The sequence below is a fragment of the Eleutherodactylus coqui genome, chromosome 1, assembly GCF_035609145.1.
Source record: "Eleutherodactylus coqui strain aEleCoq1 chromosome 1, aEleCoq1.hap1, whole genome shotgun sequence".
NCBI lineage: Eukaryota > Metazoa > Chordata > Amphibia > Anura > Eleutherodactylidae > Eleutherodactylus > Eleutherodactylus coqui.
This window is the reverse complement of record NC_089837.1, coordinates 418,240,002-418,261,963: the sequence shown is the minus strand read 5'-3', so window position 1 is coordinate 418,261,963 and position 21,962 is coordinate 418,240,002. Positions and strand designations below refer to the sequence as shown.

Genomic DNA, 21,962 nt, shown 5'->3' with positions numbered 1-21,962 from the left:
CTGCGGAGAGTCGTCCGCACTGCAGGTGCAGCCGTCTTCTTCATGTAGGAAGACGGGCGTATCGGCACCCGGATGCGCCCGTGTGACTAAGCCCTTAATTTGAGCCATTTTCAGGCTTCTTTCTTAAGAAATTTGACAAAAACTATGGGGGATATTTACTCAGATTGATGTTTTATATGCCAGCCCAAGTCCAAAGTAGCTGGTAGTGAAGTGTGCCAATAATATTGAGAGGCACACAACTCTAAATAAATTTGGCATATGGGTTGTAGGGTCGGGCCCCCTTTTTGCTAGTCCTCACTCACTTTTAGGAAAGGACACAAAAATACAAAAAAAGTCACAATTGTTTGCAGAAGAGTGACTTACACAAATATTTGCCCCTTCTTTAATGCCAGAAGACTAGCAATGGTCAATACATAAATTCCAACTAATGTCTTCTTGAAAACCATGTCAACTCTTCTTGTCACTTTTCACATTTGGTGAGCAAAGAAAAATTTTGTGAATGTTGCTGTAAATTTGTCTTAAGTCATCATTTGCAATTTTTTTGGAACGGGTTATGCCAGAAACTGGTGCAAATTTCCTAGTAAACTTGGGCCTATGTCTTCTTTGGAGGCTATATCGACTTTTCTCACCACTTTCTAAATTTTGGTGAATAAAGAAAAATGTCTGGTGCTAAATGTTATATTTTGTTGTTTGAAACATTTCATTTGTGCGGTTTAGGTTATAACTGCTTTAGGGCAGCTTGTTGCAGCAATATGGTCTAGGTTTTAGATGTCAGTGAGGGCTCAGTTACACGGGCGCATCGGCGCCCGTGTTACTGCAGCCAGCAGATGGCCGTACCTGAAGATGGACGTCTCTCTGCAGCGCCGGGAGGAAGAACATGTGACCGGCTTCATTGCCAGTCATGTGTTCTTTCATCACTGCTGGAGAGAGGCGGCCGTCTTCGGGTACACCCGTCTTCTAACTGTCAGTCACACGGGCGCATCGGCGCCAGTGTACGGGTGCTGATGCGCCCATGTGACTTAGCCCTATATGTAACATCAGTTGTATGTTATCCCTATGTTTGCACTGGTAGCCCTTATTTAATAAAAACAAAAACTCCAATTAATCCCAAACAGTTTTTTTTGTGGAAATGGTTTATATTATACCTCTGACAAGCTTTTGACATCCGCTCAAGTGCTGATAGAATGCCTCCTCTATCTGCACAGCAGTTCAGCACTACAAAGGCATATACGGCAGTCATACCAGTATACACAGCCACATAGTGACAATGTTCTTTTCGATAGTGCTAAGAGTGATGTTTCGATGGTGTTATAATTTTATGAAGTCGTCAGAGTAATTCTCTGCAATGTGAGCAAGGAGCTCATTCCGCCAAGCTCCGGCAACATCTATTTTTCAAAAGCTGGTTGAGGATGTAAAATAAAATATTAAAGGTCAAACTGAAATCTAAAATTCTAATATTTGCATCACATAAATGATAGATACTACAGCAAGGTTCTTTGACTTTAAACTTACTCCACCGCACATATCCAAATAACGTCTCTATTTGACGGTGCCAAACAAGCTTCATTGTTGTTCCTGGCAAGTCTTTCTTTTCTTAAGCCTCCTCATTTTCACCAGACAACTCCATATCAATTTAAGCATAAAAAGAAAAGAGACTGCAGATCAAGTTGTTAAACTTTTATAATAAACCTGTCATCACTGGTTCTGGCTCTAAAATAGGAAGACATTCTACAGACCCGAAAATAGTAGGGCAGTATGTATAAAATACTGAACAATTATTTAAGGAAGGAGATCAAAAATGCAGGTTGAGGAAACCAATTTTCTCCTGCTTGCTGCTGTATCGGAAAAAACAAAATTGTATAGTCCTCACATTCTGTATACGAATAGGTAAAGCTGTAACTGTCTATTTACATGCAGCAGGATGGGGATTATGTATCATCAGTGAAAACACATACATGGGGCAATCAAATATTTCATCACAACTGAAAAGGAAGGTTGTAAAATAGTAATACATTGTTGAAGCGGCACTGCTTGTTTGGAGTAGAAAGTACTAAAGCCACATGCTTTTAGCTCTTTTCATAAAATAATTCAGAAAAATCACGTTTCTATACTAGAAACGTATGAACCAACTGTAGTACAATTACACTAATGAGACACATCTATGGCTTAATGCACTATATATTGAAATCTATCAATCTATCAGAAGTGAACCTATGCCATCTGGCAGCTGGCTATCAAGCACAGTCTGCAACAGCCAGTCTCCTGCTCCTAACCCCTTACCTGCCGCAATCAATGCACATCGCGGCATGTAAACAGTTTACAGAGGCGGTATGGAGTGCTGATGGCAACCGAACGCCATACACTGCTGTCTTGGCCTGCCATGGCCTGTGATTGCTATTGTGAGCAATAATGCATTGCGGTACAGTGGTACCACAATGCATTATACTAGCGATCACAGCTTTTATAGTTCAAGTCCCCTACAGGGACATAAAAAATTAAAAAGAAATAAAATAAAATAAAAACATCTTAAAAAAACAAAAATTGTTTTTGTGTACTTTCTTGTTTGTATAAAAAAATAAGAAAATTGAAAAGAACCTACATATTTGGTAGCATTGTATCTGTAAAGACCTGTACAATAAATTGAACACACTATTTATCCTGTACGGAAAAAAAAAACAATTTAAAAAATCCCCTAAGAAACAGAGGCAAAGTGATAATTTTGTTCATTTTGCCTCCCAACAAAAATCGCAATTAAAGTGATCAAAAAAGCAATCCAATTTGAAAACTACAGCTCATCATGCAAAAAAACAAGTCCTCTCAAAGCTTTGTGTATGGAAAAGTAAAAAGTTATGGGAGTGTGAATGCGAGAGTGTACAAAAAATCCAAAGTGGAAAAAAGGAAAATAAAAAATGTGATATAGTTGTAATCATACCAGCCCGCAGAAAAATAAGGATCATGTAATTTATGCTGCATGATTAACTCTGTAAAAATATTTCTATGTATAAATGTTTTACAGTGCAACAGTATCAATAAAAACTACAGTTTGCCATGCAATAAACAAGCTGTCATATGGCCATGTAGACAGACAAATAAAAAAGGTATGGCTTTTGGAAAGTGGAGATGAAAATTCCAAAAAAAACATTGTGTCCTTAAGGCAAAAATAGGCCATGTCCTTAAAAGGTTAAGAGGTCAAGTCTCTAATAAGGTTAGTCAGTACTATTGCTAGTAACAAAAATAAAAACAAATCCAAAAGTTCAGAGAAGCACAGTAGAAGAACCAGGTGTCAGGATGTCATATAGCATCTTCAAAAGATGCACACAAACCCTCCAGCACTGACAAATATTACTACTTGTGCAACGTACTTAAATACAATGATAAAGATTTTTAAAAGAAAAAAGTTCATCGACAGTTTTTAGTAGATGTATAGTCCATATAAAAAGCATTTATGAATATTTTCCTTATGACTGGAAGTTTTCTGATTGGGTTACATTCTTAATTGTGAAACATGCACCAAATGTACAAAGTGAACATAATGTTTTCTTTGCCAACTATCTGCCAGCTATCATACAATAGGGCGACCCCACCATACATGGATTTACTGGTATTTCCCAGGACAGAGCAAGAATTACTACAGATGACAATAAGTACAAGTTCTCACCTACAGTATATTGAAGCATTCATAATTAAGTTTATACAACATGAACTCCATTCTCTAACTATCTGGCTGATTCCCAATTTACAGGATCACACTGGCCCATTCTAGAGGATCATTTGGCAAGCCCATGCTTTTACACAATAATGAGCCCCAAACGTCAACCAAAAGTCAAGTTCAGCTCAAGGTGACTTTAAAATTACTACGGTCTGTTGATTCACAAGTAAGTTAGAGATTATTATTGACATATTGTGTATACTATGATAATAAAGTTTAGGATATGATTCAAATTGGACAAGTGTATTTTCTATACATGTAGAGGGTGGGCTCTCAGAATAATATCCTTTGATGGACCAAGGAACATTAGCCCAACACTACAAATATATATTAAGCATAAAACACATACCTGCATGCCGTTATTGTCACAAGAAGAATTAAGAATCTCATGCAATGGTAAGTCCTGGCCCTGGATGGAAGATAAATTCAATGAATTAGAAATATATAAAGAAAAACTACTCACAACATTTATTAAATATAAATTCTGCATAAATCATATTGTGATGGCTTGCTGTGATTGTTTTAAGATATTCATGGATGAATTACAGTAATACTAATATTAATTCTCATTATCATAAAGTATAGTGGTAATTTGAATGAGAAAAATAGTAACAAATTTATTTAAAATGCCATTTAACTGTATTTGTGAAGAAATATATATATATATGTATATATATATATATATATATATATACACATACACAAATAGTAAACAATGACTTTGCCTTTAGATGTAACAATTATAATCATTAGAATTATAGCACATTTTTGTTCGTTTGAATGAATTCTGCGTGATAATCATCCCATATAAATGACCCTATAGTTTTGAATAGTAAAGGTTGCTTACTACTAGTTAGACAGCGGCATCACGTAATACTTATTGTGGTGACATTGTAGCATTGTAGAAAATACAACTTGTCATGGGTTTTCACCTGCGCTCTTTAAACAGATTGTTCAAACAACAAGTAACACAAAACTGGGACAAAACTCATTAGAAGCTAATTTCTTCTTAGTATAGGACAAAGTGCTAGAGATAATGAGAAAAAAGAAGAGAAATGATAGCACCAGAACTCCAGAGAATATTAACAAGGGGATTTGCATGCAATGACAGAATGAAAACAAGTTTTCACGTTATATATGAAGGTCATTCTGTCTGGAAAGTTATTCGCGTGTGATACCTTTGGAGTGGAGATGAAAAAAAAAGACAACTATCCAGTTTGCATCATATAATACTAAAGACTGGAGATTTTGAGAATAGTATTGTCATGACCGCATTACCATGCGTGAGCCAAGTACTTTCTGAGAAACAGTTCAATGGCATTGGTTATTTGCTTTTTAAATAGATTTTTAATTGCTTTGTTGAGTTAGGATAATATAACTTGTTGCAGCAAGTTATTACAGTTAAGGTAAACTTTGCTCCTTCTGTGCCTTAAGTAAGGATCATTACTATGCAATGAGAGAACTTATTAAGTCAGCACGCTTTCAGCAGCAGTATTGTTGGGAACTCTGAGCATGGGCTTATATTCTAAGGCCTTAGTCAGACGGGCGTTTTTCCGCGCGATTTGCGGATCGCATGACGGATGCGCATCCGCAAATCGCGTGACCGGTGCCCGAAAATCGCCCGAAAATCTGCTCCTAGCCGCGTTTCATTAGAAACGGGCTGGAGCTGTCCAGCGCATTGCATTCAATGGAGCCGGCAATACAGCCAACTCCACTGAAAGCAATGCGCTGCGGGCGAGTGTGGGATGAATTGTCGGGAAGGGCTTATATATTTAAGCCCTTCCCGACAATTCATCCCGCGCACGCCGGCAGCCCATTGCTTTCAGTGGAACCTGCTGTATTGCCGGCTCCATTGAATTCAATGGGCAAACATCGTTCTTCTCTGCCACAGCTGTTACAGCTATAGCAGAGAAGAATGATTTGTCTTCTATATGTTCTCAATGGGGTCGGCGCTGCTGCCGCCGGCCCCATTGAGCGCATATAGAGAAGAGAACAGGAATCGCAGATCGCAGATAGGTGCGATCTGCGATTTCTGTTCTATAATTTATCGGACGAGCGCATAAAAAGCGCTCATGTGTCCGATACCATTGCAAAGCAATGGTTTTAAAAAAATCGCCGGACGCATGCGCATGCGCAAATTGCGCAAAAAAAACGCCCGTCTGACTAAGGCCTCAGGATGAGTGTCGGGCAAACTAAATGCAACAGTCGTCCCCATGTATATTTGCTCCCGTGCTGTTACACAGGAGCAAGTATTGCTGGAGCACTCACAGCATGGCCAACTGGGATGCAGAGTGACTGGAGGACAGTTCACTCCCCGTTCTCCCTCGCCCCTCTCCATTCACTGTAAGCAGTGGTTGTTCAGTACTGAACGGCTGCTATTTAGGCCTTAGTCACACGGGCGATTTTTCCCACAATTTGCGGATCGCATGACGGATGCGCATTCCGCAAATCGCGTGACCGGGGCCGAAAAATCGCCCGAAAATACTGCTCCTAGCCGCGTTTCAATAGAAACGGGCTGGAGTTGTCCAGCGCATTGAATTCAATGGAGCCGGCAATACAGCCGGCTCCATTGAAAGCAATGCGCTGCGGGCGATCGCGGGATGAATTGTCGGGAAGGGCTTAAATATATAAGCCCTTCCCTGCAATTCATCCAGAAATGTGTAAAAATAAAAAAAATATATATACTCACCTTGTCCCGGCAGACGGAGTTCAGCCGCGGCCGGTGGCAGTCCTCCTGAACTGCTCTCTGTAGTATTCAGCAGCCGGGGATTTAAAATCCCCGCCTGCTGAATGAGCTGCCTCTGATTGGTCACAGCCTGACCAATCAGAGGCAGCTCTCACTCACACCCATTCATGAATTCATGAATGGGTGTGAGTGAGAGCTGCCTCTGATTGGCTTAGCGCAGGGACCAATCAGGGGCAGCTCTCACTCACACCCATGGCTGTATTGCTGGCTCCATTGAATTCAATGGGCAAACATCGTTCTTCTCTGCCACAGCTGTTACAGCTGTGGCAGAGGAGATTGATTTGTCTTCTATATGTTCTCAATGGGGTCGGCGCTGCTGCCGCCGGCCCCATTGAGCGCATATAGAGAAGAGAACAGGAATCGCAGATCGCAGATAGGTGCGATCTGCGATTTCTGTTCTATAATTTATCGGACGAGCGCATAAAAACGCTCATGTGTTCGATACCATTGCAAAGCAATGGTTTTATAAAATCGCCGGACGCATGCGCAAATCGCGCGAAAAAACGCCCGTCTGACTAAGCCCTTACACTGAACAATGGTTTTTCGGATTTTAAGCATGCTTAAAACTGAACGACTGGATGATTTTCGTCCAGTCATTCAGTTTCTGCATGCTTTTAAAAGGGACTATTAGCGTTCAAAACCCTGTGGGTGCCTGATCTACCAGAACGATAATTGTCCAGTGTAAAAGGTTAATTCCTCAAACCACAGCAGGTGCTCTGTTAAAAACAACAAGTAATTCATGTGATTGTCTCAATTACTACAATAGCAAATGTTAGATACAGGGTTTGCTCACAGATGCACTCTAGGGTCAGTGAGATGGTGAATAATGTACAGGTATTGTTTTCTTTGTGTGCTTTGTATGCGCGTATATGGCTGAAAGATATGAAGATATACAGTGTATGCCCTTGATCAAGATCAAGATGGACAACCATTCCCCAATCAAAAAAAAATGAAACAAATAGAATAATTTAATCAATTAAAAGCACAAATACTATAGAACACTAGTGCAGTAAACATATGGAAAAGGTATGTAGAAATCTTTACGATAACAGATGTTTGACACCAAATGTGATAAGGTACTCTATCCTTCTTTGACTTGATCTGATATACTTTTATTTTTGTATATTTTTAATTAATAGTAAATAGAGATGAGCGAGTATACTCCCTAAGGCACATTACTCGATCGAGTAGTGCCTTAGCCGAGTATCCCCCCCCCCTCGTCTCTAAAGATTCGGGGGCCGGTGGGGGGCGGGGAGCGGCGGGGGAGAGCGGGGAGGAAAGGAGAGGAGTTCTCTCTCTCCCTCTCTCCCCTCCGCTCTCTGCCGCAACTCACCTGTCACCCGCGCTGGCCCCCGAATCTTTAGAGACGAGCGGGGAGATACTCGGCTAAGGCACTACTCGCTCGAGTAATGTGCCTTAGCGAGTATGCTCGCTCATCTCTAATATTAAAATAAAAAATTCTACAAGCAGTGTAATTATTTGAAAAGATGTATGGTCTCACATACTTTTTGATTATGATGGCTCAAAAAAGCTAGTAGACATTATCTAAGATCTATTCTGAGGAGTAAGGATCAGGTCTTTGATTAAAGAGTCTGTCAGCGGTTTTGACCCTGCAAAACTGATGACAGTGCTACCTAGGAGATCTGGAAAGCAGTTTAAACAAACATATGCGTGCCTTCAGCACTAGCAGAGTTGTGAAGCAAAACGTTTAATCCAAATTGATCCACTTCTGCAAGTACCCACTTCCACCAATCTACTCTTACCAACAGCTGTAGCAGGCTCTAGATTAGATGCTGCAGTCATCACTAGAGAGCAGAGGGGAGGAGTTGTGTTGAGATTTGAGGCTTCAGTGGATGAGGGACCAATCACTTGGCACTTTTTGAAGCAGCATGCATTAGATTAAAAGTTTGCTTTCTGGGACGTGGCTTGGCTGCTGGACTGAATGGCTGCCTAGTACAGAGCTCCTATACCACCAGGGCCCAATAGCTATGATACAGGGCTAAAAATCCTTCTACCCGGCTCTTACCTGTTCCTAATACCCCCAGGATGCCTTGGAGAGGAAAGTGATTGGTTGCTAGCTGATTAATGAATTATTTTCTCAATCCCCACCACAAGACCCAGATAGCATGGTCGGAAGTCTACAGCGCAGCTCTCCCTCTTCAGAAACAGCGGAACACTTGCCTGAGCACACGGAATCCATGAAGCAGAAATAAAGGCACAGCACTGAACATAGGCATAACAAAGTTTCCCTTCCTGGTTTTACAGCTCCAATCATTTGTGCAAATCCTACTTAAGAGAACCCCACAGAAAATAACTGGACATCTTCACAGAAGCAAAGTCATAACTATCAACAACTTGAACTCTTGCTGTCCACAGCTTTTTCTCCCTTTGCTAGTCCAGAAAAACAAAGACAGAGGCTGGACACCTGAACGCATTCCTCAAACAAGCTCAAAGCTAAAAAGAGCTGTTATGTTTCTTTCTTACTCAATATAAAGTTAATGTTACTGTTATATATCTTTGTTCTCCCTCTTCTCTTTCTTTCATCATATATCAGGTATACACATTGGCTCCCATGGTACATGGAAGATGTTCCCTTATAGCCATCTCTCCACAACTTGGACTGTATGAATACATATGTAAGAATGTCATTTTTACTGTTAAATGTGATGATCACAATTGCATTGCTACATGTAAAGGGGTAAACAGCCTTCAAAAAGGGCATATATATGGGGAAGTGTGAAATCATCATCTCCAGATATCTTTTGTGCACAAGAAACATGTATAGTCTCAAAAGATGCTTTCCGCACAAAACACATATGCTATTCTAACATATTTCATTCATATTACAACTCCAAATCTAGGGGAGTATTTATCACGATCAAAAACTATGTTGCATTGCAGCTTATTAAAGAGGAGTCAGACCCCAAAGGCAGATATGTCATCTTAGTCTGTTCCATAAATAATGTGGTTTACACAATAGTTTCTGTGTATGCTCCAAAAAACAAAGAGGCTCCATGCAGGAGATCCTCCATATTCCTTCAAAACTTAAACAAAGTAAATTACTTATTTGCAGAGATTTTAACACAGTTTTATATGTTAGCATAGACACAACTTCTAAACTGTGGAAACACATCCATTCCTAGGATGATCTATGTTGGGGGGAGTAATTCTTTGATGCTTGGCGAGCTATACATAGTTTGGAGAAGGATTACTCCTTTTGTTCACAAGTTCACAATAGCTACTCATGGATCAACATGTTTATAACTGATACAAATTTATTGTCGTTATCCCAAAACTCAATGATTGGGGCTATTACATCATCTGATCCTGCTGCAATGTCTTTAACTATAGAAAAACACCATAACCATTCAACAACATTCTTGTGGTGCAGCAAACAACTTTTTACTGTCTCCCCCGAAACACAAGAACACTTTTGAAAATGACATAAAGGAATATGTCAACAGTAATGCATCTCCTGAGCTAAATTGACATGTCCAATGGAACACTCATAAAACATACATATGAGGCTCATTCATAAGATTAGTACATTATGTTAGAAAAGAGAGAAATAACACTTAATAAAGTAAAGCCCTTAAAATACAAAATAAATCAATACATAACAACACAGCAAGCAGAAGAACTATTTTAACACATACAGACACTCCATAACATACTGCTCCAAAATCATAAGAGAAAACTAAAAAGAACTAAAACTCAATATTATTCACAAAACAATAAGACAGGGAAATTACTACCTTCCCGTCTTAAAGCCCAACATCTTGAAACACAGGGAAATTAACTAACCTATCAGGTATAGCAAATAGATTTTGAGATTACTACTCAGTACTATATAATTTAAGAGACGACCCTTTCATATTTCCAAGCACAGCCCATCATATTCAAACATTCTTATAAAAGATCAATCTTTCCACTTTCTTCGTGGCACAGAAAGAAACCGTAGACTCCCCGATTACAGAAAGAGAAGCGCTTGAACACAACTCTTTACTGGTTGGTGAATTACCAGGTCCAGATGGCTTCACAAATGCGGACTACAAAACTTTCTGAACAATCTTATCTCTATTTATCATCAAAGCTTTTTAGTTAGCAGTTTTGAGAGACTCCTTCCCAAAGGAAAGTCAACAAGGCTTAATAGTCACCGTTCTTATACCGAGGAAAAACTCCATCAAAACTTTTGCCCCATTTCACTATTAAATACAGACATTAAAATTAATGTCAAAATATTAGCTTCTAAATTGGCATCTAATTTGCCATCCTTGATTGGGGAAGACTAAGTGCGGCTTAATAAAGATAATGCAAAAATATTACTAAAAATCACACATTTAATAGAATCTAGGAATCTCCTTGTGGTATTATAATCTTTAGATATGGGAAAAACATTTAATTGCTCAAAAGTCGATAAAACAGTGCTTCAGGGGTGATTCATCAGTAAAGAGCATGCTCCTAACTCTTGGCTCCCACCAGGATCTGTTCTCCTCCTGACATCATAGGACATTGCAATGCCTACTTCAGCACTTCTCTCATATTTTAGTGCCCTAAAATACTGGTTTTCTGAACAGAATATTAGAATTTATGAAGCAAATTACAGTTAGAAGGATTTCTCTAACTCCATCATTTATACTACTCTGCATACCCATGAACTCTTTTCATCCTAAATGAAACGATCTCATAACACAAATGATTACAGCAGCAAAATTACTTATTTGTATGCTTTGGAGAGATGAAGAATCACCTCCCATATAAGCATGGTTCAACAACTTAATGCTGTTTGTTAGATGGAGGAACTGGCTGCCTGAGAAAACAGACAGCATGCTAAATTCCAAAAACTATGGTCCCTTTGGCTAGCCTTCCAACAATCTAAACATAACTCCTCCTATTCTTCACTGACAGATTTATTTTTATTCTATATTGTACTTCTCTTTGACAAAGTCTGGGTCTCAAAATTAAAATATACTTATCGGTAGACCAGTACAACTTTTTGAAAGTCTATTATTTAACCTACTACATGTTTTCTTAATTAGTAGCTTCTTGCACGTGGGTGAAGGTTAACCTTGTTTAGTTGATTTTGTCTATTTTGTTACCCTATTAGTTCTTACACCTGCCTTCTTTACCCTTGCATGAGCAGAAGTACCCTGTATTCTGACTGGATATTTAACTTGTTTCGTAACACTGTATTTGCTTCTCTCTTTGTCTTATTTTGTTATAATTAAAGACTTGTTAAAAATCATTGAAACAAAAGTTCTGTTTCTGTTCTGCATATATGTATATGTATGTTTAGACAGCTTTCCAAGTTTCTTATGTAACACCATCAGCTGTTTTGCAAGATCAAATAGCTGACAGTCTCCCCTTTAGAAGTACTGAAGAATTAACTAAGCATTTTGAGGTCCTGCATTTTTGTGTTACAAAAATTTTACATTAAAAACTACTGGTCTAATTCATCTTCTCCAAACGAAGAAAATGGGAGGAAATATAGTTCTATCCACTACTGTACCTCACACCATCTCTACAGCTGAAGAGGAGGGTTGTTACAGATTGTCCACCTTTCCCTTTTCATGAATGTCATTAAGGACTCTAATTTCTCATGGTACAAATTAAGTACATTATCAAAAAATACCAGTGAAAGACTCAACAGTCTGCAACTCACATCACAGCCACTAGTTGGCCAGAAAATACATTTTGTAAGTCATATAAATATATCTCATGTTCTTTTCTTCGAAGCTGGTCTTTTCACATCACTCATTTCAGGATAAGCCTCATGTGGCATAGAGTGCTAATGCAGCAGAAATGCAGTCCTAAGCTCTCGCTCAAAACCTGAAGGTTACCAGTTCATTCCCTGCATGGTTCAGGGAGCTGGCTCAAGGTTGAATCAGCCTTTCATCCTTTTGAGGTCAGTAAAATGAGTATCCAGCTTGGTGGGGGGTAATAAATAAATTACTTGAAAACGCTGCAGAATAAGTTGGGGCTATACAAATAACAAGATTTATATATATATATATATATATATATATATGTTGAGGCAAGAGTAAAGGTCAAGAAAGACACTTCTGTACATAACATATATACATTAACTATCTATGTGGAGTAAATAAAGAAACAAATAACTATACAAAAGGTTGTATATATGGATACTAACCAACAAAATTCTTAAAGAAATTGTATGCAGTTTTGAATCTACAACATACAATGTTATAAAATATGAAAAACAGGGAAAATACTGGACAATGAAGGCTGCTTAGAACTGTAATGTGCTACAAATATGATTAAATGATATACCTTTTCCAAAACAAGAAGCATAACAGATGGCATTTATCAATTTTTAAGTGCTTTTGGCTTTACTCTGTTGCACACACCATTCATTTTCTGATGATTACTATCTTTTTTTTGCTGCATTTTGATATGTTTAGATCATTTGTGCCAATTTTATTATTAACATTAGTAATGTCTTTCAAATCAAAGGACTAATAATAAAAAGGAAGAAAATATCCCCTATTGCTATGTCAGTTATTATGTAACACACAATTCAAGAGTTAACCTTTAAATCAAGTCTTAAAACAGTAACAGCCACTTATGGTGTAGAAACCTAAATATACTGCTAAGCCGTCATGTTGAAGTTACAGAATCCTTCTCAAATAAAGATCATAATGGGGATTTGTGACATTGAAAGGCCTCAGGCTGTGTCATGTACATTCAGGAGATGTAGAGACTGCAGTAAAGAAATGTAGAGGGCAAATAAAAGTACATGAGATTGAGAGCCCAAAGAAAAATTATTATAAATAAGGTACTATTAGAGAAAAAAGAAATTCATGTATCATTTTCCAGAGTCCTGTAGCTAATGGGCCACTAGATTCATCATTTGCATGCTCGGTAGTCAAATCATAAGAGTACAGAAATTTTTTTTTTTGTTTAGGGCTTAGTCACACAGGCGCATCTGCACCCGTGTTACTGCAGGTAGAAGACGGCCGCACTTCAGGACAGACGTCTCTCTGCAGTGCCGGAGGAAAGAACATGTGACCGGCTTCATTGCCGGTCATGTGTTTTTTCTTCAGCGCTGCGGGGAGTCGTCCATCTTGAAGTTCGGCCGTCTTCTTCTTGCGGTAAGGGCTCAGTCACACGGGCGCAACAGCGATGGTGCACGGGTGCCGATGCACCAGTGTAACTAAGCCCTTAATATGAATGGGTCTTTTGGGTTTTACATTTAGAAAATATGTTCCCCTGTGTATCTTTTTATTTTCCCTAGGAGTATTGCAACTTGGTACAGGGGAATTTGCTAAGATCCAATCCTTTCGATCAAAATATATGTGGCCAAAATGGTCTTCCAAAGTGATGAGCATGGGGCCTTAATTGAAATTACAGCATGACTACCATCTATACCATCAGCTACATTATTAAAGAGGCTTCCGAATTCTAAACTATTAATGGGCTAGTATCAGGACCGGTCATCAACAGTAGATTACCAGGGATCTTTCTCCAAACAGCTGTTTGCCGATGCAGTGTGTTCATGCACTTAGCTGACATCTGCAGGAAACAGGCAGCTCTGTTCTCTCTGCAGTGGCTCAGCTTGGAATTGCAGGCCAAGTTACCGTTTATTTCTATAGGAACTTGTTCTGCAATATTAAGCTGGGCCACTGCAAGGAATACGGAGCTGTTTGCTTCTTATGAAATAAGCTGAATAAACAAACATAACAGGCCAAAGAATAGCTGATTAGTGGCCATCCCTAGACTTCTGTTGATCTATTGTTGATGACTTATCCTGAAAATAGGCCATGAATAGTTTACAAGTGGACAACTTTAATTAAAATCATTGCTATTACATCCTGGCAGTGGTAATTATATTAAGTAAATAAGTGCTAGTGTATTATCAAGAAGATTTATCCTTCTAGAAAACAAAACATTTAAGAGCATTAACACAGCAACTGAATCAATGTATGAATGTAAAAATGGATGTTTCTCAGTTCTGAGCATTCAATTAAAAAAAATGAAGAAGCAATGTTGAAGAATCCACATCCAAATCTCCATCTTTAGGCCTCAGTCACACGGGCGCATCGGCACCCATACACCGGCGCCGATGCGCCCGTGTGACTGACACCAGCAGACGGACGTACCTGCAGACGGCCGTCTCTCTGCAGCGCTGGAGGAAAGAACATGTGACCGGCTTCATTGCCGGTCATGTGTTCTTTCCTCCAGCGCTGCAGAGAGACGGCCGTCTGCAGGTACGTCTGTCTCCTTCCTGCAGTCACACGAGCGCATCGGTGCCGGTGTACGGGTGCCGATGCACCCGTGTGACTGAGGCCTTATTGTGAGCAAAAAAGGTTTCTGCAATGTTTTAACTTATTATATTTGATTGATCTTTGTCATCATTGCACAAACTGCATAAACTGCACACATTTGATATGGTTTTTGCTACTGTAGATTTTAAAAACAGCACTTTACAACATTTTGGAACAGCAGTTTCAAACGTGTTTGACAGCATCTTGAATGCACCCCATTATTGCAATGGGTGATGTGGTGCTAGAACAGACAGCGTTCGATTAGAGCAGCATTAGAAATGCTGCACTAAAACGCTCCTCTGAGTAGCCCCATTGAAATCAATGGAGGCTTAGTATTTAGCGGGCGTTTCAATGTGGTCCTGTAAAAATTGCCTGCGTGAGAGTAGCCTTACTGCAGCTTTTCTGCTGTGGATTGGCTTGAAGTAGCCACACATCCTTTTTGTTTAAAAGTCAGTGATAAGGACTAGCAAATGAATAGTGAGCGATTTTGTTTCATTGAAACTGCACGATTATCACTCAAATTCATTTGTATGAATACATTTTGAGTAATAATCATTACATGTAAATGGACCATTAGAGTAAGGGCTCCCACCCACTTGCGTTAAAAATGCATATATCAATGGGACTCTCTAATGTTAAAAGCGCAACGCAAGTTTGTGCTTTGCTATTTTTGCACAATAAGTTTTTAAGAAAGTCCCATTGACATTTGCGTTAAAAAACTGCAAGTGCGTGGGAGCCCTTACAGTACAGAAATCAGAGCTTTCATCTCAGGACATTTGCCCTCCTGTGTCTATGGCACTAGCAGGACTGAGTTTCCTCCATTGAAAGTAAACAATAAAGGTTTGTATTAGATGACTGTAAGCATCTTGAAAATAATGAGAAGTTGATACAGAAAAGAGTGTACATTAGGAAATTGTACAACTTTTCATTATGCAAAGTATAACCTTTTTGTTTATACATGTAGAACATTATGAACTGTATGAGGCAATGTCACTGTGCAGGGTCAGCTCTGGGGAAATAGCATGATTTAAAAGACGATACCCAGCTATAAAGCCCACATATAATGTATGTGGGACTGCTTTGTTGGTGCTCTAATCCTTCTTTATTTGAGAAGATTCGTGTTTGCAAGCACTGCCAAGGTAGAAACCAAGGACATTGTTAAGCACTTTTATAAAGTAACTTCCATTGTGTCATACAGGAGAGCTTCATTATAGACAACCTTCAGTTGCAGAAGCTAAATAAGCAGTTTTTCCAATGAAAATAAACTTTTTGCTCTTTAACTACTTCTGTCTATAGACACATAGGATACCCGATGACAGAATTAATTATACTAATTCCACATAGACATTGACAATTTGACAAGTTGTTTACAGCAGTTATCCTGTAACTAGTATTATATAAAACTAAAATAGAGCAGAACATAAAAAGAAGGTATTACATCCCCAGAAGCTAATCATTTTTTTAATCCAATTTCAGAATACACATGCATGAAAACAGAGTAATTCATATTAGAGTGTATGACTGATTTTGCTGTATATAAGCCAAGATATCATAAAGTGTTATGTTGTGCTTTAAAGAGGCACCACTCCTATGAATTTAATACTTCTGCTTATCAAATAATACAAACAGTCGGATTATAGCATAGTTTGGCTTATCCCTTATTTTTATTCTTCTGACTAACCTTAGGCCACAATAGCAGGATGATTATTGTATTACAAAGTCATTGAAGGTTTTTCAAGCAATAACTCTTATATAACAGGATTGCAAACTCCTGAAGGCTTTATTTGCTTCAGCAGAGTTAATTAAACATCTGCTGTTAATTTTTGTGTAGGTAATAATTGTATACATAATCATTAGAGACTAGCAGATGAAAGAATAATAAACTGCAAAATTATGCTCAGCTACATACCAATTACTCATTTATAAATTAATATTAAAAAAGGTATGAGAGAACTCACATTGCTTTATGTGCCCATGTAAAACAACTGACATAATAGCAATCATTCTCCTATGGAATTAATACACCTGCAAAGCACTGAGGTCTATTGCATTAGCAATTGTTATCTAGTTTGCTAATCAAAATAACGATGTAAAGTTTTACTTCACTTATATGCAAACTATACATTTAGAACTGTACCGTCTTATGGCCATTTAGACACACTGATTATCGCTCAAAATTCGCTCAAATGCCATCTTTTGAGTGGTAATCGTTGTGTTTAAACGTGCTCATCTTTTGCTGTCTGGCTGAATGATGGAATTCAATTGTGCCTGAAATCCGTCTTTCAGCAGAACAGCTGATAAGCAGGACAACATGCTGTGTTGTGCTGGGGGAGAGCTGATAACAGCTGATTGCTTTGTCTCAGCTGTTCTCAGCTTTCAGCCCCGATGCAGAACAAAGTAAAAGTAATCAGTGAACAGCGGGTGGTCTGTTCCCTGATTACAGCTCCAGGTGGCTCGCACGCTACTAATTGGTACTAAGAGGTATTAGTACCAAGTAGTGGTTTATGTAAAATGAAAGCTTAAAAGCCATCTTTTGAGTGATCACCTTTGCAGTGTAAATGCTCCTTAACTTATAGTGAAAACTACTGTAAAATTAACTTGAATGTCAGAATTTTTTGTCTGTAGATTCTCCTAACTTCTCCCTATGTCATCTTAAAAGGTTTGCATGAGATGAGAAAAAAAAATTCTTGGACTCCAGTATGACTGGTATTTTATTTCAGTTCAAGTGAATAGGGCTGACCTGTAATATCAGATATAACCTATGGATAAGAGTGGTGCTGTTTCTGGTAAAAAAAAAAAATATATATATATATATATATATATATGCACTAATACATTCTTAGACCAGACCGCCTATTCTAGTTCTCTGAATAGAACATTAAAAGCAATCATGCCAAACCACCAGTCATCTTCAAAACTGATCTATGCCCTATCGGTGTCCCCTATGTAATCTTATCTTCACAGCTACCCTTCTTTTATAATAGGACAAAAATCCCACTTGTTTCTATGATGAAAAAGCTTGCCATGCATTTCAAGATTTCTATGCATTCTCCAAAGAGCACTTTCTTTTTCTAAACTACAATGACTGACTCTCCATATTGAATGTTGAGACTGAAAATGAAGTCTCTTCATTCTCATCCTTTGATTCTATTCCATTATAACTTTTCAGCCTTTCTCTAATTCCTCATTTAACTGAAACATTTAACATCCCGTTTTATCTGTAATTTCTCCATCTTCATCTAAGCATGCATTGATTGCTACAATCCTCAGTCAGCCATAACTTGATCCCTTGCATCTTTCAAACTTTGCTGTTTTCCTCAGTTTCTAAGCAAATTGAGCATCAGGTGTCCATTGTGATGCTTGCCACTAATTCTTTGAGGAACATCCATCAATCCATTTTTTGTCTATAAAAATAATTGTGTCCTTTGATTATTTATTGCAGAGGACAAGGTGGAATAGGGTATTACATCATCACGGTTTTAAAATTTAGGAGAAGGAAGAATGTCAATCCCAACCTTGCTGTCCTTCAGCATAACAGGTCACTTAAAACAGGCGACTGGAAATGTAAATCTCTTATACCATTCTTTGGATTAGCTTAAAGAGACTCTTTGGGGTATTTTGAACCCTATAAACTCAGCTTATAGGCTCAAAGTAGCTGACATGCTGGGTCAATTGTAATTTTGTAATTACCTTCCCGGCCATTCCCCCACTGTCACCACATGCTGAATGCAGTGGGTTTGAGTGGTGACATAGGTGCTCTATAAGTAGGCGATCTATAAGTAACAGGAGGTTTCAGCTCTGATAACAAGGGAACAGCGGGGAAGGTACTGTATGTATAAAACGTACATTCCAGGACTCAGTGTGTCACCAGACATAAATTTACATCCTATGTGTTCAGGGTTTGTATGGAGGGGAGATCGGGAACCGATCCATACAATGCGGGTGCCGGCTGTTTCCGATCGCAGAAGTTAACTCTGTAAATGCCATTTTCAATTTTAACAACAACATGCGACTCGCACAATCAGGGGCAAAGGATCCCATATACGAAAAAGGTGGGAAATCATAAAGTGATACACCCAAATGCAGGTGAAAAACTGCCTTAAACTCCCTATTAACCAATATATATTATCACTGAAAAATGGCGTATTCCCTATGAACCAAGTGGAAGATTTAAAGCCACTCTTCAGTATCAAGGGGAATTATTAAACAAGCACTGATGACAGAGAGCAAAATGCAGCCAAGCAAACTATGCTAAAAAAACTGCTGTTAGCCTCCCAACATGTTTCACCACCTCCCTGGTGTCCTCAGGGGATATCAAAGCTAATCAACCCTTTTATGGGAAACTGCTATAGACATGTTCTGTTTCCTGTGCATAGGTCATTCTGCAGGGAGGGGGAAGAGGTGAGTTGTGGCAATCACCTATTGTGAATGGTGAATTCTGTGTCATCTATATATAGGTATTACCTTTCATTCTAATCCTGCCTGTAGTGATAATGAGATGGCTGCTGAGAAGTGGATTACATAGAACAAGAAGTGTAAGACTGTTAGGCTTATTGGTCAGTGTGAAAAATGCAGGAATTAAGGATTTTTCAAATATAGACTATAATATTGAATTTTTTTTTTAACAATCATCAAAAATTCTTAAAAGACATTTAAACATAAAAAACCTGATTTATGGAATGGGTCATTTCCTTTAACATTAACCTTTCTAGACTTCTAGACTAAAGAACTTTGCCTAACACTTGTAGTAAGAGCAGGAATGCATTGACATAATGTACTACATAAACTTGGAGATTCATAGTAATATTGCAGAACTATGGACTTTCTTCTAAATTGGGGTAAAGGGCATTAGAAATGTGTAACTTACATTGTGGAACTCAATGAGGGCATGACTGATGTAAGTGATGTAGATTGCTACTTTGTAAGCAATAGGAAATATAGTAAAGGGATTGGACTGTATTTTACCATCGTGTATTCCTCATTTCCTGTGTCTCATTTGGATGAAACCTCTAGAAATCAGAGCTCTTTATATTCACAAGAATATCAAGATATACAATATGTTGAAAAACATAAACAATCAAAAAAAAAAAAAACAAGCACAAACTGTTACAAATGACAAAATATAAATTGCTAGACAGCCATGATCCTAACCTTTGAATGAAATTGTCTAAAGCAGAGGAGAAGTGTGGGGAGTGCAACTTCCTTTTATCAAACAAATACATTCTAATTAACACTAATTAAAAATCCTTGAACTGTTTCTAAATTATATAACATTTTCATCTGAGCACATTACAACTTTTAAACAGAACTGAACTAGAAAATCAGTAATTTCATGTTAATATAAATTTATTAACAAGAGAAAAGGAAAAAGTGGGTGTCATATAATGAAGTCTGTTGACCTGCAGTTCTCTATTGAAGGTGCAGACCCTTCTGTTAGCTGATAATGAGCCGGTACTGATCTTTTTATCATTACAGTATAAGCCATTCTGGTGAAAATCTATTCTAAGGACGAAGTGAATTATTACTTACACAGATGTTCATTTAGTTAATTTGTAACTATGATCTGCAGTCGTATAGTCCTTGGAATATGGAGTATAGGTCACTAAACAAGATGAAGCATGATTAAAGCAAGGCATGAAAATTAAGTGTTGATTCAAAAGTCTAGTTGAAATTGGCAAAAACGCTGAACATAAAATCTCATGAAGCATGGGTGGGACATTTTTTCACTTTGATTCAGTATTTAAGGTATATACAAACTTTTAACTTTTCTCAATTCCGTTATTTCCACCTCTGTTAGTTCTACAGTATCTTGAGATCTGTTCATAACAAATATGACTCAATTTAAGCTCCATTATAGCACCAGGTTTTTGTAAGAGGGTTAAAATATTCCTCAGTGCTAGAAGTAGTAAGTGAGTTATGTATGTATATGGTGCTCCATACTTCCTTTGCTTATACTGTGCTCCCCTCTGGCACACATGCATCATATGCCTCCTGCTTTTTTATCAGTGGTCGCAAATGAGGGAAATAGGAAAAGGAGAAAGCTGTGGGGACATGGACATGCAATCTGGATGTAAAGGAAAGAGAGTTGATATACTGCATAGGAGAATAATGACTAGTGGGGGAAGTCTTAGGAGTGGAGAGAGGGAGATATATAAGGAGAGGGGCACTGTAAGGGTCGAGAGAGTTGAGGGGCACTGTAAGGGTCGAGAGTTGATAGATATGAGGAGAATGAGAAGTGGGATAAGACTCAAAAGTAGAGAATGACAGACTGAAGCTGTAAAGATAAAGGAATGAGTCTTTTTCCCCAATGACCAGAAGTCCTCCAACTGATATAGATTGAATTGACCTTCCAGTCAAGACTCGAAAAACATCTAGTGATAGCTAGGTATAAGTACTACCAATGCTTCTGCTGACATAAACACAGCTGCACTCCCTGTAGTACTCTATTTTAATTTCTATGAGTGACCAAGTTAAAGTAGAAAATGATGTTCTTAGGACTTCCACTGGCCCCCAAAGAGGTTTTGTATGTAAACTATTCTGTGTGCTTCAAAGCTAACTATGAGTTGTTTACAGCTGATAAATAGTCGTTCGCTGTTCCCATGTGTTGAAGATGTTAAACATTTAACTATAATATGTGTATCCATATATATATATATATCCATGATTTTACCTGTGGCTCACCATCAGGGCCACAGGCTTTATCTGTTTGTTATTTTACTCTATGTTTGGCACACTAGGTAGCCTTATCTTGGGGACCTATTGTTTGAGCAGAAAAAATTGTTGAAGCCCATTTTTGGCTGCCTGCTTGAATATTAGATTGGTTGTCTGAACTTTTGATAGGAGTCTAGCATTTCTACATTAGTGTTGCTGACATTGCAACACTTTTAGGAGGATAGGTATGCAGCTTTAAATACAGGATCCTCTTTAGCTGACCCATCTGAACATGCACCTGACTTTCTATTAATGTCAGTGCATATGACTAGAAATTCTACATTAGTGCTGCTAACATTGCAACACTTGTAGGAGGATAGGTATACAGCGCTAAATACAGGATCCTTATAGCTGACATATCTAAACACGCATCTGACTTGTGACTACTGTCAGTGCATAAGTTCTTTATCCGAGTCCTCCTTCCTTCTTTACCAACGTAGCCACTATACCATCGTACCCTGCTGGCTTTTTGTCTAACGGTGTCTGGTATATATATATACCTGTTGGCGAC

The 21,962-nt window shown here is 38.4% G+C and overlaps 1 protein-coding gene across 1 annotated transcript in view; it reads right to left on the bottom strand.

The window, feature by feature from the left end:
- Window positions 1–21,962, bottom strand: part of LOC136612660 (protocadherin-9-like) — a 962,474-nt gene that overhangs the window by 677,847 nt on the left and 262,665 nt on the right. The window contains exon 2 of the mRNA XM_066593165.1: window positions 4,059–4,118. Within this exon, the coding sequence (XP_066449262.1) occupies window positions 4,059–4,064 (6 nt within the window). The 5' untranslated portion in view covers window positions 4,065–4,118. The remainder of the gene's footprint in view (window positions 1–4,058; window positions 4,119–21,962) is intronic.